This window comes from Lithobates pipiens, unplaced genomic scaffold (assembly GCF_037356315.1).
Source record: "Lithobates pipiens isolate NorthernLeopardFrog02 unplaced genomic scaffold, aLitPip1_a1.2 Scaffold_19, whole genome shotgun sequence".
In the NCBI taxonomy this organism is placed as follows: Eukaryota; Metazoa; Chordata; class Amphibia; order Anura; family Ranidae; genus Lithobates; species Lithobates pipiens.
The window spans coordinates 188652283-188666258 of NW_027507764.1; the positions used below are offsets into that span (position 1 = coordinate 188652283).

The 13976-nt window shown below is 40.9% G+C and overlaps 1 protein-coding gene across 2 annotated transcripts in view; it reads left to right on the forward strand.

Annotated features, from left to right (window-relative positions):
• The window catches only part of LARS2 (leucyl-tRNA synthetase 2, mitochondrial), a 319881-nt gene that overhangs the window by 39223 nt on the left and 266682 nt on the right, over positions 1-13976 (forward strand). For both annotated transcript variants that reach the window (XM_077491589.1, XM_077491590.1), the window contains exon 3: positions 5190-5318. In XM_077491589.1, the coding sequence (XP_077347715.1) occupies positions 5190-5318 (129 nt within the window). The remainder of the gene's footprint in view (positions 1-5189; positions 5319-13976) is intronic.

Genomic DNA, 13976 nt, shown 5'->3' on the forward strand with positions numbered 1-13976 from the left:
AAATTCTTGTTTGGATGTAAAAAAATTGTTACCTTGGCTCATATGTAGTAAAGATCCAGCTCTCTATTCTGTACTGTAAAATCCACATTTGTATTTGTGCCAAAAATTACAGCTTTTGCTATACATTTTAGTATTGTCACTGAGAGCTGTGGCCCTTATGCACGGAAGCCATGCTATTGTTTTTTTATCGTGTCCATTCAAAGAATGCTTGTGTTCTCTGAATGGTTCACAGAATACAAAGCTTACTGTGAATAGACAAGGAGATTGGGGGGTGGATGAATGACACTTATGACTTCCCTGTTTGAGAGCGGCAGCTCCTTTACCTGCAGCTCACTGGAAGTTTAGTAAAAGTTGAACTTTTTGGCATTAGTGCAAACATGGATTTTACAGTAGAGAGCTTGGTCTTTACTGCACATGAGCTTTTTGCAACAACAACAGTTGATGTGCGCTTTTACTGACCCATGACCTCCCATCTATAGTGTGACATGGCAGCCACTTGCGTCTGTTCGCTTGGCATTTATTTTAACTCAGTATGTCAGGTTTTGCAAGTGGTGCTGCTTACTAAACTTGTTCATTGAAATCAATGGGACTACTCAACATCCAAATTGCAAGTTACAGTAGGAATGACAGCTGTGAACTGACATATTACATTTCACTTACCGGTTCATTAGTTGCAGGGGGATCTCTGATCACTTCTGCTCTCAAAGTTTCAAAAGTTTCAGGCCGGTAACAGTGGTCCTGGGCCTCTTGGAGGAACAGGAGAGGGGAAGGGGTACAGTCCTCACCAACGTAAAAGAGATTAGGCAGCTGTAGAGACACTCAGATCCTTTTCACTGAACATCTGATGCTTATTATATCTTGTGGGTTGCCAACCAAATTATGGTTAGGGCTACACAGGTGACTCATGCCACGGAGAAATTAGACTGCTGATGGTTATCTTTTTGTAGTTCGGTGCTTTTTTTAAAACCCTGATGAGAAGATTTCCATCAAGTGGTAAAATCTTTCAGTGGAAACAGATTACATTTGCTCCTTTAGCCTTATCCTAAAGCGTTTTAAGATTTAGCCACAGCGGATTTACACTTTTACATCCATGCTACTCTAGTTGTTATAATAGAACACATATCTTTGGGAATAAAACTACAAGAAGGCCTATATGTGAATGAAAAATGTTTGCAACTGTTAATTGGATTAACCTTCACCAATTGTATTAAGGCATATAAAGTTTTTAGATCATTCTTATGAGTAGCGTCCAGACTCTTGTAAGAGCTTTGTATCCATTGCGGCACAAACATTGTTGAATATGTTAGATCCTATATCTAAAACTCTGCTTAAGTATAATAGATTTGCACACTAGAATTAAGCATATATAATAAACATCAAAAAAAATATATATATATTATTTAAAGTGACTAAAAATATTTGGTGAAAAAATGCTAAAAGTGAAAACTAAGGCAGAGTCCCAAAAAGTGAAAATATAGTGAACATCAGTCCATAGATACAAGTCCTTAGGTAAATTACCAATGAAGATCAGTGAGTATGAAATCCCTTTGCCAAGTGGAAAAACACCCAGGAAGTGAGCAAATATTGTCCTTACCGACTCCAAAGACCAATAGACTGGTCTCAGCAAGTCCAGGGAATTCGGTCTCCCAAAAACCTAAGCCGCAATACAGCTGATCCTGGATCGGTACCACTCAGGAAATAAAAATAATAAAAACTCCCATTGTGTAGTATTTAAATAAAGAATTTAATAAAAATAAATAGATCGCACTTACAAGAAAGTTGCAATATAACGTGGGATAAAATCATCGGTGTCCCATAACACTCTCCCTGCTCGCTGTCCTCCGCAAAGCTACACCTCCAATGAGGCAAACGTGATGACGTCAAAGCACCTCCCTACACGGCGTTTCGTCACAAGCAGACGTCATCTGGGGATTGGCTGAGTCAGCCTGGGTGTTTTTCCACTTGGCAAAGGGATTTCATACTCACTGATCTTCGTTGATGAAGCATGAGTCTAAAATACACCATATAGAAAATAGTAATTTACATATTCAATCTCAAAGTCCTCATATGTCAAAAATGATGGTTGTGATTTAAGTCCCCAAATTTTTAAGAGAACGAGGAAATCAGTCCTTCTCAGAAGCTTGATGAAACCTTCCAAATTTTGCCAGTATCACTTCCTGACCGGAAAAAAGTTGGACTCTTACCGCAATGGGTGGACTCCAGATCAACAGAGTTGTTAGCGCTGGCAGACAAACCCTCTGCAGGGATCGTAGCTCCGCTCTCACACGCCGCTGAGGGCGTGAGCACGTGTGGATCCTCCGAAGATTTCCGACGGGGGCTGAAAGTTTCCGGAACCAGCCGAACTTCCTCCTTTCCTCTCAGTTGACGCTGAGCAGATGGACAGGGTGACCGTCCAATCACTGTTTCCGGAGTTTTGGAGAGCTCTCCGATAGGCTATCATACACAAAGGTTCCTCAATAGACAAACCTGTAGTAAGACATAAAACGCTCGGGCCGCCCGGCCACCCCCTCAGCGGCGTGTGAGAGCGGCGCTACAATCCCTGCAGAGGGTTTGTCGGCCAGCGCTAACAACGCTGTTGATCTGGAGTCCACCCATTGCGGTAAGAGTCCAACTTTTTTCCGGTCAGGAAGTGATACTGGCAAAATTTGGAAGGTTTCATCAAGCTTCTGAGAAGGACTGATTTCCTTGTTCTCTTAAAAATTTGGGGACTTAAATCACAACCATAATTTTTGACATATGAGGACTTTGAGATTGAATATGTAAATTACGATTTTCTATATGGTGTATTTTAGACTCATGCTTCATATATGATCTATATTGGATTTTATTATCTTTTTACATTATAGATTTCACGTACATTTAGCGCAACTTCACACACAATTTTTTTGACTTGATCAATAATGATATTTAATGGTTTTTATTTGCAGCTTTTAGGTTTTGCCCCAGCGCGATATTTTTGTTTGTTTTTTCGTTGGTAATTCACCTAAGGACTTGTATCTATGGACTGATGTTCACTATATTTTCACTTTTTGGGACTCTGCCTTAGTTTTCACTTTTAGCATTTTTTCACCAAATATTTTTAGTCACTTTAAATAATAATTTTTTTTTTTTTATGTTTATTATATATGCCTAATTCTAGTGTGAAAATCTATTATACTTAAGCAGAGTTTGTGCTATTAATCCAGCATATTTCTTGATATATTATTATGTAAATTTTTCTTTTCACTATTGTTTTATCACTTAGCGCTGCACTTATTTTTTATTTGTCACTGATTTAGGGGTTTTCTTGTTTTCTAAAACTCGAAGTGCTGGCTGCTCTACCGATTGATTTATTTATATTTTTTGGACATTCATATCCTTTCTCTAGCGCAGCGTTTGGCCTTTGGCTGTTTTCTATTTAGATCCTATATCTGTATTATCATTACAGACTAAACCCATTCTTTAGTGAGCAAATAATTGTATCCTGCTCAATATGTAGGCTTGCCATCAACAAGTAGATCACTGGCTGAGAGCGATGGTTGGCGAAACATCCATCTTATAAATGGAATCAGTATTCAGTCTAAGGCTGGGTTCACACCATTGTGAATTGACCTGCATCCAATTCGCATTAGCAGGAGATTTTGACCAGCTCTCTATGGAGCTGGTTCACATATTTCCGCTGCGGCTCTGGGTGGGAATTTGCATAGGAGCCTGTGCGTCTTATGGTCTGTTTAAGGCCCAAATTAAGCCAAAATGTGATCTGAAATGGTGAACCAGGACGCACCGGACCCCTGCTTGGAGCCGCATGCGGTGATCGTGTGAACCCAGCCTTAAAGAAATCCCTTTTAATACCAGCGCTTTCTGTATTCTAGGCACTAAAAAAAAATGCTTCCCTCTCTGAAAACACTCACCCAGGACTAACAGACTCTGATAAATTTGGGGAAATTCAGCCTGCCCATACATGGTTCCAATCTCAGCCTGTTCCTGCTGAACCGGCCAAGATTTGAACATTCTATGGCCACCTTAACACTACCTCTAGACGATCTTGCTGGCAATTAATGTGTTTGTTGTAGGGGGTTATATGCAATTTTCCACAGCTCAGCATGTTGCAAGACCTATTCTCCTCCACCCTTTATGAAGCAGTATTTACTACATCACTGAGGACATCAACCTTCAACTTTCTGCACCAAGATCATCTTAGACTAAGAATAAATGAATCTCTTACCAGTTCATTATATTACTGCAGCATAATAACCAGGGCATAGTATTTTGTCCAATGCTTGTGCATCATGGTTATTCAGCTTTCACTTGCTTGGATGTCAATACACAAGGAGCTTTCTTTAATGGTTTACCAGGGCAAAATTCTGCCCAGTAACGGCAAGCACATTGTATATAAACCCCCATATACCTGCTGGGCTGTTAATTTTGGAGCCTCACCTTGAAGTACCAAACAGATCTTTGTAAGGTAACTCCACTGTCGTGGGAAAAAAAATTGCAGATAAAGAAATTGTATCTCCAATACAATTGCTACGCAAGTCATATTGTAATTTAATGTTATTACAAAATTACCTTTCCTTTTCAATCTGCAGCATTGTAATGCTCTGTAAAATTCAATACAATATCGCAACCTGCATGCCTTCGGTACACAGGTAAAGTACAGAACCTCCCTAGATATGTAATTTTCTGCTTGTGTGATTTGCTCACTGATTTTCCCAGAATTCTGCACAAAGACACAACTGAGATTTTAGACATCCTCTGCAATAGAAATGTAATTGTGGTGAAATACTCCCAAAGGGAAGCAGACTCTGCAACTTTCACCATTAGAACACTGCAAGTACATCAGCTGATTAATAATAAAATAGTCACTCCTGTTCAGATTCTCTCACACAACAAAAAAGAGCAAAAACAGGTAGGAATCTGCAAAAAAAAAATTAAATGTTGGTTTTTTTTTCACAGTGAATGTTTTGAAAAATAAGTGCTAGTATTGCTGAAGAGAACTTTCAAGTGTTACTGAATAGGCGAAAAACACTGGGGGTTTGTCATACCGCTTTTTAATGGAGGAGGCCAAGGTCTTTTCTTGCTGCTGTTTTACAACTAGCACTGAAAAATGAGAACGCTTTATTATATTGTGTAAAACTGTAGCAGTACATGCTGTACTAACATAGAGCTTCCTGTTTTGTTTTATCTAGAAGACGAAACCAAAGTTTTATGTATTGTCAATGTTTCCGTATCCCTCTGGAAAATTGCACATGGGGCATGTACGTGTTTACACACTAAGCGACACCATTGCACGGTTCCAGAAGATGAGAGGCATGCAGGTAAGATCTAGCTATATCATCATTGTAAAAGGCAGCTACTTTTTTAAACTGTTCACTTAGGAAAGATGATTTTCTGTACTTGATATGCTGTTTGAAACGCTGAAGCTGTGTAAAGAGTATGACCTGCACACATGTGGGGGGGCAGTTATCATTCCTGCACAGCAATGCAATGCTAAACAGGAGCAGTGAGATAAACTATGCAACGAATTTACAACAAATAATAGGGGTGCAACGGATCAAAAAACTCACAGATCAGATCGTTCCTCGGATCAGAGTCACAGATTGGATCATTTTTTGGATCCGTTGCACTCCTAACAAATAACCTCCATCAGTTGCCCCAAAGTAGCTCTGCAATAGAATATAAAACTTGATTCTGACCACTTTTTTAAAGAGGAAGTCATACTATACAGGTATCAGGCAGTCTGTCTCCATACCCTCCCTACATACCACCCCACATGATATTTTTAATCATTCTTTTTTCATTCAATCATTCTTTTCTTATTTTTTATAGTCAGATTGGAATGGCTCAAAACATGCCACTGCTTCTCATGTCAACATGCCAAGTTTTAACAATACTAAAAACAGGAATAGAGAAAGCGCTTAAAAGAAAAAAAAAGAAAGAAAAAAAAGGTAGAATTGGAGGCAAGAAACACAACATGGTTCATTCAGTCATATCATTTTTTATCAACCTTTGAAAGCTCATTAGAATTGTGGTTAGTGCTGTCCCTTCCTCCTTTCCATCTAAGGGCTGTGGATGAGTTTTTAGAAAAGTCCGCACGTCAGATCTTTGTGACTTGTACCTCCACGACCATTCACCAGTGAACACAGGCAGCGTGATAACAACCTTGTCTGCTGTCCTAAAGACCAGTGGGTATGTCCATGGCTACCTTAGCTCACAGGAAGGGGTCGGATGATGATGGGTGTTATTCAGCTAGGAAGCGGTTCAGCCACTAAGGAAGAACTAAAAAAGAAAAGAATTGCGCTAAGTGTGGAATAAACAATACATAAATAAATAAATGAATAAATAAACCGTGAAGGATACCCTGCAGCTAAGCACTATAACCCTGATATAGGGCACATATAAATAGACAAAAAATGCAGCAATGGGTAATAAACTAATAATGCAAGTGATTATGAATAAAAACCGTGATTATACAAAGGTGTGATCAATCCATAAGCAATAAACACCCTCTGTTGCTTATGGATTGATCTTATTAACACATATGGACTATTATTTTTTTTTTGATTACTTGATTATTTAGAACACACCTTTGTATAATCACACTTTTTTATTCATAATCACTTGCATTATAGGACAATAGTGCTCCTGCCCAGCCATCATTTTACTATAGGCCTGGCTGGAGAACTATTGTTCTGGAAGGATGTCCTATGATGTCCTCCCAGAATGCGCCTCTTGCGCAGCCATAAAGCAGTGCGATCTGCGGTGGACACAGCCGATGACTGATCACTGTACTGGCCCGTTGCCAGTGTCATGTGATCACTGTGACCAATCACTGAAGATCACATGACAATTGTAAACAATGGATGGCTTCCTTTCATGCCATCCGTTGTATACAATTGTGTTGCTAGCTGTGATTGGTCACAGTGTTCACATGGTACAAACAGGACCAATCACAGCCCGTCTGTACTATGTGATTAGCTCTGGACAATCACAACAAAACAAACTGAATGAATCGATTTTGTTCAGTAAAATGCTTGCTTATAGAAATGTAATTCACTGCTATAAGCAATCTTAATGTGTAAAAAAATAAAAAATTCCTGATCACTTCTCCAGAGTAGTTACAGTATTATTATGGTAACAATGTATTGCTCTGGTCACAGTGTGTTAGAAAAAAAATAAATTGGGAAAAAAAAATGTAATAAAAAAAATCTATAAAAAAAAGTCAGTTTTTTTAATTTATTTTTTTACATACTGTCACCAGTCAGATCATATCCACACCATTTGTATGATAACGCTATACTGCACTGGTGATAGTATGTTTTAAAAAAAAATTTCTTCATTTTCCAAATAATTGTGACAAAAAAGTCAAAAAAACTTGCCATGCATCTTACTAAATACCTTTAATGACTACTTTTCCAAAATGGGTCATTGTGGGGTATTTTGTACTGTCCCAGCATTTTCAGGCCTCATGAAAGTTATATTCAGTGATGAATTACGAATCTGCATTGGGCAGGGTGATGATGCTAATAATTTTGTTTGGTGCCGTTCCAATGAAATGTATGAAGATGACTGCCTGAAGAAAACATGCAAATTTCCACAATCATTGTTGATATGGAGTTGCATGCCAGGTAAAGGTACGGGGGAGATGACAGTCATTAAATCTTCAATAAATTTCAAATAAGTTTATATTGAGATTTTGGGCACTTCTTATTCCTTCAATTGAAAAGATGTTTGGTGATGATGACATCATTTTTTCAGGATATAAGCTGTCAGCATGAGAAGAGAAAAAACCCCATTACCGATTCTCTGTTTACATCACCTGATCAGCTGTTATTGGCTGACAGCTGATCACGTGGTAAGGGGTCGGGATCGACCCCTTAATCCAATCTGTGATCACTCAAGTCTCATTGACAAAGCAGATCTGCACTGTAGTCCTTCATTCGGCTATAGCGCGGATCTGAAGGAGTTTTTTATGCGTATATTTACACCAGATGCATTGAGTGGCTATTCCAGCACAGCCCTATCGCATGACAATCCAAAATGCCTTGTGTTCAGTATGTCTGGATCACACCACTGCGTTTTTACATACATTTTCTTTTGCCACTTACTGACCGCCTCCTAGCAGATTTACATGTGTGTGTATATGTATATGTATATATATATATATATATATATATATATATATATATATATATATATATAATGTGATTCCGCAATTCTGCCTATAAGGGGTGTGCATGCGCCGCTTCTGCTGTGATTATTCACGGCAGAAGCTGATCTGCGGTTTCTGGGCACTGGATTTCCGCTGGCACCCCGCCGATCATCGGGCAGAGACACAGAGCGAGACTCTGCCTATGTAAACAAGGCAGAGCTCCGTTCTGAGTGGGGGGGGGTGTATTTTGTGTCCACCCCTTCCCTTACTAAAAACAGCACACACTACACAAAAACACTGGCTAGGCACACAGTTAACCCTTTGATCGCTCTAGATGTTTAATCCCTTCCCAGCTAGTGTCATTAGTACAGTGACAGTGCATATTGATCCCATAAAGTATCAAAAGTGTCAGTTGGTGTCTGATTGTCCGCAGCATTAGCGCAGTCCCACTATAAGTCGCTGAGCGCCGCCATTACTAGTATAAAAAAAATTATGTACAAAACCCAGTATACATCCAGTAGTTTATTGGGATTTTTTTACCAAAATATGTAGCAGAAATGTGTGGCCTAAATTTATGAAGAAATGTATTTTTTTTTTTTTTTTTTATTGGATACGTTTTATAGTTTTTTTTTTTTGTTTATAGTGCAAACAATCACAAACACAGTGGTGATCAAATACCACCAAATGAAAGCTCTATTTGTGGGGAAAAAAAATGACATAAAAATTTTTATTTGGGTACAGCGCTGTATGACTGCACAATTGTCAGTTAAAGAGGGAGTCCGCGTTTTTTTTTTTTTTTTTTTAAAAGCCAGCAGCTACAAATACTGCAGCTGCTGACTTTTAAAATAGTGGCACTTACCTGTCCAGCGCGCCCGCGATGTCGGCACCCGAAGCCGATCTCTCAATCGTCTCTCGGGTGCTGCCGCCGCCATCTTGGGTATGGGAATCAGGAAGTGGAGCCTTTCGGCTTCATTTCCCGGTTCCCTACTGCGCATGCGCGAGTCGCGCTGCGCAATAAGGATGGACCCGCTGCCTCTGGGATCTGTGTGTTTCCCAGCAGGCAGCGGGGGACTTTCGGAAAGGGGCGTAATCTACGCCCCTTTCCGCAGAGAGCTATCCCGGAAGTGGGTGCAGATACCTGTACTGTACAGGTACCTGCACCCCCCTCCCCCCTGAAAGGTGCCAATTGTGGCGCCGGAGGGGGGGATGATTCCAATGAGTGGAAGGTCCACTTTAGGGTGGACCTCCGCTTTAAAGTAACGCAGTGCTGTATCGTGAAAAAGGCTTGGTCATAAAGGTGGGTAAATTAAACATCATCCTATGTGCATGCTCTGTATTTTATTGTTTAGCACACTAAAAAAGAATTAAAACTACAATTCTGCTTGTGGTGGACAAGAAAAGGCAGGATAGGAACCCCAGGAATGATATCAACATTCATTTGTATGGGCAATAAAAGGTCTTTTCAGTTTAAAATTCCTGTATAATTTTTCCACTTTTCGATGCTAACCTTTGTGGTGTTATGTAAAACAGCTGGATTTAGATATAAAAAAGAAAATGACTGTTCATACAGAATGTTTTACTAAACACAAAAATCCAAATAATTATTGTGTGGGCATAGAGGAACAATTCTCATGGCGTCTTAAGGGTTTAACAAAGGATAATTTACATTGCTTAATGAAAACCTGAAGCTCATACTGAGGGGCAGTGGCAAACAGAGTCCAATAAAACGTTTCAGCTGTCGTTTGGAAAACCTTGCAAGTTTTTAAGGGAACCGATGGTAGGAAGATTTTATTTAAAGACCAAATCCAGTCTAAAAAGTTCTAAATGACCGAACCTATTAGATCTCCAAGCACGTCTTATGTCTTTGGGAATCTGGGAGGACTGCTGATGTACAAATAAGACAAACTGTTAAAAAAGGTAACAGAATAATGCCTTGAGTGCATTAGAAGTTAGTTAAATTCACTCAGGCGAAACACAAAATATTCTTGATTATGATTAATGAACAACTGACCAGTAACCGTAGAGATAAACAAGCTTCGATTTGAAAAAGTGTGGAACCCTTGGATTGCATATCTTCAAGCTCCCTGGACACTGGGACGCCTTCTGGGTGGAGGCTTGGGCTGGGGGGACTAATTCTGGCTTTCTCCCCTAATTTTCCTTCTTTTCTTCTTCCTATTTCTTCCTTTCCATTATTGTTTTTGTTATGCTTTACAAATTTTTATGAGGATGCTAATGGGGACCATAAGGCCTCCCCAATCCTAATATCTCCTAAGGTGTAAGGTATCACGTTATGAGGCACTGGGACTAATCCTGGACAATGTTACCCTACCTCTCCATGTACTTGAGATATTTGCAACCTATGGGTTTATCGTAATGTTACTTCATGACTTTTTCCATTCCCTGGCTTTTATGTAATAGGTTGCTGATACTTAGGGCCCCTTGCCCTAGACGGAAGGCCGCTCTACTAGCTAGAGCTTGCACGTTAGGCCTGATTTTCTTGCCTTAATATGTACTTTGGTTGTTACGATATGGCCATCGATTATCTAGAAAGGTGCATCCTCTTCTTGACATTTATTTTGACATTGTTTACGTGTTGAGCTTAAAAATCTGCAATAAGAATTATTAAAAGAGTTAGTTAAAAATCATGCTGTATTCCCACCTCACTACTGTTGTATCAATATTACTGACACATAAGCACAGAACGGAAAGCTAATTTTGGTTCGTGACAGAGCCTCCATCGTTAGTGAGGACAGTGCAATTAAGTAATCTCCACTGCATAGTCAACTGATCTTGTGTTTGCCCCTCATTGTTATGTCATGCTTGAAGACTGACTCTATAAGGACTTCTGTCCTTGTGCTGGACCTTTTTGATAGCATTTGACCAGCATCCACATGCCATCTATATACCCATCACACACGTTCCTAGAGAAAGCTCTAGAATACTGGGTGCTGCAGCAACCACCAGCTGGAGGCTGTATCATGAATAATGAAGGGGTCCTGTGTGACTCTGAAACTTTTTTATGTGATCATATATCATTGAAGAAGTCTTTGGACTGAATTGGAAGATTTGTGGAGTGCTGGCAATTATCTACACTGTGTCAGGCACTACAGACTGGACCCTCCCACACTGCAGGCCAGAAGAAGGAAGACCTGGAGCTTGATATGTCATTTGACTAAAGACTTGGTTAAGTAATTGGGGCCAACCGGGGATGAGTTGTAATTGAGCCTTTCTATAAATGAGTAAAATTAGCTCACTTCTTTTTACTTCTAATACCTATCCTCGTTTTATTTTATCAGCTTTTCACCAGCAAAACCTGCCATATGACCAGAGGATCAACTTTATTCTCATGTACTCATCACAGCAAATTAGAAAACAGTTTCATGCATAGATTAATGAAAGTTTACCTAACTGCTCTTAGCACTCTACTTTTAAATTGTCAGTCTACCCAAAAGTTATATGAAAGTCATAGATGGGGGTTTATTTTACTTCATAAGCTGGTCACACATGCATTAGCTATAAAGTATGAGAACCCAACTGATTGGCCCTAAGCGAAGGGATTACTTTGGTAGGCCCTCACATTTGATTGTTTCGGTAGTCTTAAAGAATAGAGTGTGCAGTGACTTTACAGTTAGATTGTAACATATTTGACCAACTTTATGTACTCTAGCAAAGAGATTACCTAGCACATTTTCTGGCTTTTCCTCTCTTCACAGCAGAGTCTCTTTCCTCAGTCTTGATGCTCTTATGGATTGTGTGCCAATGCAGACACAACATCTTAGGACTTGTAAGTTGCAATACAGTCCCTTGACATTTTCCACATTTTCTCATGTTACAACCAGAAACACAAATATATTTTATTGAGATTTTATGTAATAGACCAACGCAAAGTGACAAATAATTGTGAAGTGGAAGGAAAATGATAAATGCATGACTGTGGACAGTTTCTCCCACCTGAGCTGTGGATCTCTACAACTCTCCAGAATTACCATGGGCCTCTTGGCTGCTTCTCTGGTTAATGCTCTCCTTGCCCAACCTTTCAGTTTAGGTGGATGGCCATGTCTTTGTAGGTTTTCAGTTGTGCCGTACTCTTCCATTTTCAAATGATGGTTTGAACAGTGCTCCATTAGATGTTCAAAGCTTGGGATATTTTTTTATACCCTAACCCTGTTTCAGGCTGGGTTCACACTAGTATGACAAATGCTCCTACTTTTGGAGCTAATGCACATGACATGTGCAAGTCAATTTTTCCCTATGAGAGCCGTCTTAACTGGTCCGACACAATTCCTTCCGACTTTGAAAATGCTCCCTGCACTACTTTTGTCCGACTTTGATCCTACTTCAGCCCATTGAATATGACTGAAGTCAGATCAAAGTCGGATCACTGTCTTTACTGATCCAACTTAGGCATGCGACTTATGCTCTGAAGATCTTGAAAGGCAACCCCACACCAAAAAAAATGGCGTGTTGCCCCCCCCCCAAATCCATACCAGACCCTTATCCAAGGACACAGCCCGCAGATCAAGAGAGGGGGTGGGGATGTGCGAGCCCCCCCCTCCTGAACCGTACCAGGCCTCATGCCCTCAACATGGGGGGTGGGTGCTTTGGGGCAGGGGGCCTTGCGCCCCCACCCCAAAGCACCTTGTCCCCATGTTGATGAGGACAAGGGCCTCTTCCTGATAACCCTAGCTGGTGGTTGTCAGGGTCTGCAGGTGGGGGGCTTATAGGAATCTGGAAGTCCCATTTAAAAATTGGGCCCCCAGATCCTGGCTCCCCACCCTATGTGAATGAGTAGGGGTACATTGTACCCCTATTTATTCACCTAAAAAAAGTGTTGAAAATAAAACGCAGTACAAAGGTTTTTAAAATAATTTATTAAGGCAGCTCCGGCATCTCTTCTGATTTATTCTCCCCTCTCTGGCTTTTCTATCTCCTCCGCTGATGCCTTCTGCCCCTGCTGGTTCTTCTCCCCTCTCTGGTTCTTCTCTGCTGATGTCTTCTAGCCCTCTCCAGTTCTTCTCCCTCTGTCCGCTGTCTTGCTGTCTTCTGCCTCCTGCCTCTGCCGGGTCTCCTCTCTGCCCTGTTTGCTCCCACAGTTCTTCTGCCCGGGTGGTGACGTCATACGGGGTGTGGCCTCTATGACATCACCAGATGACCCCCCCCATGTCTTTATAAGTCATAGTACATGGTGGACCTGGCATTACACCTGGAGAACGCGTCGAGCCAACATTGAAGAACAGAGGGAGAAGAGTGCGGAGTGCAGAGAGGAGACCCGGTAGAGGCAGAAGACAGCAGACAGAGGGAGAAGAATCGGAGAGGGCTAGAAGACATCAGCGGAGGAGGGAGAAGAGCCGGAAAGGGGAGAAGAAATTGGAAGAGATGCTGGAGCTGCCTTAAAAAATTACTTTAAAAACCTGTGCGCTGCGTTTTATTTTTCACACTTTTTTTTTTTAGGTGAATGGGTATGGGTAGAATGATGTACCAATACTTATTCACATAGGGTGGGGGGCCGGGATCTGGGGGCCCCCTTGTTAAAGGGGCTTCCAGATTCCGTTAAGTCCCTCGCCCGTAGACCCCGACAACCAAAGACCATGGTTGTCAGGAAGAGGCCCTTGTTCCTATCAATATGGGGACAAGTGCTTTGGAGTGGGGGGTGTACCCACCCCCCCCATGTTGAGGGCATGTGGCCATGCTATGTTCCAGGAAGAGGACTTGCTTGTCCCCCCCCTTTTCCTGACCTGCCAGGCTGTGTGCTCAGATAAGGGTCTGGTATTGATTTGGGGGTGGACCCCACACTGTTTTTCAGGGTGGGGGTTCCCCTTTAAAT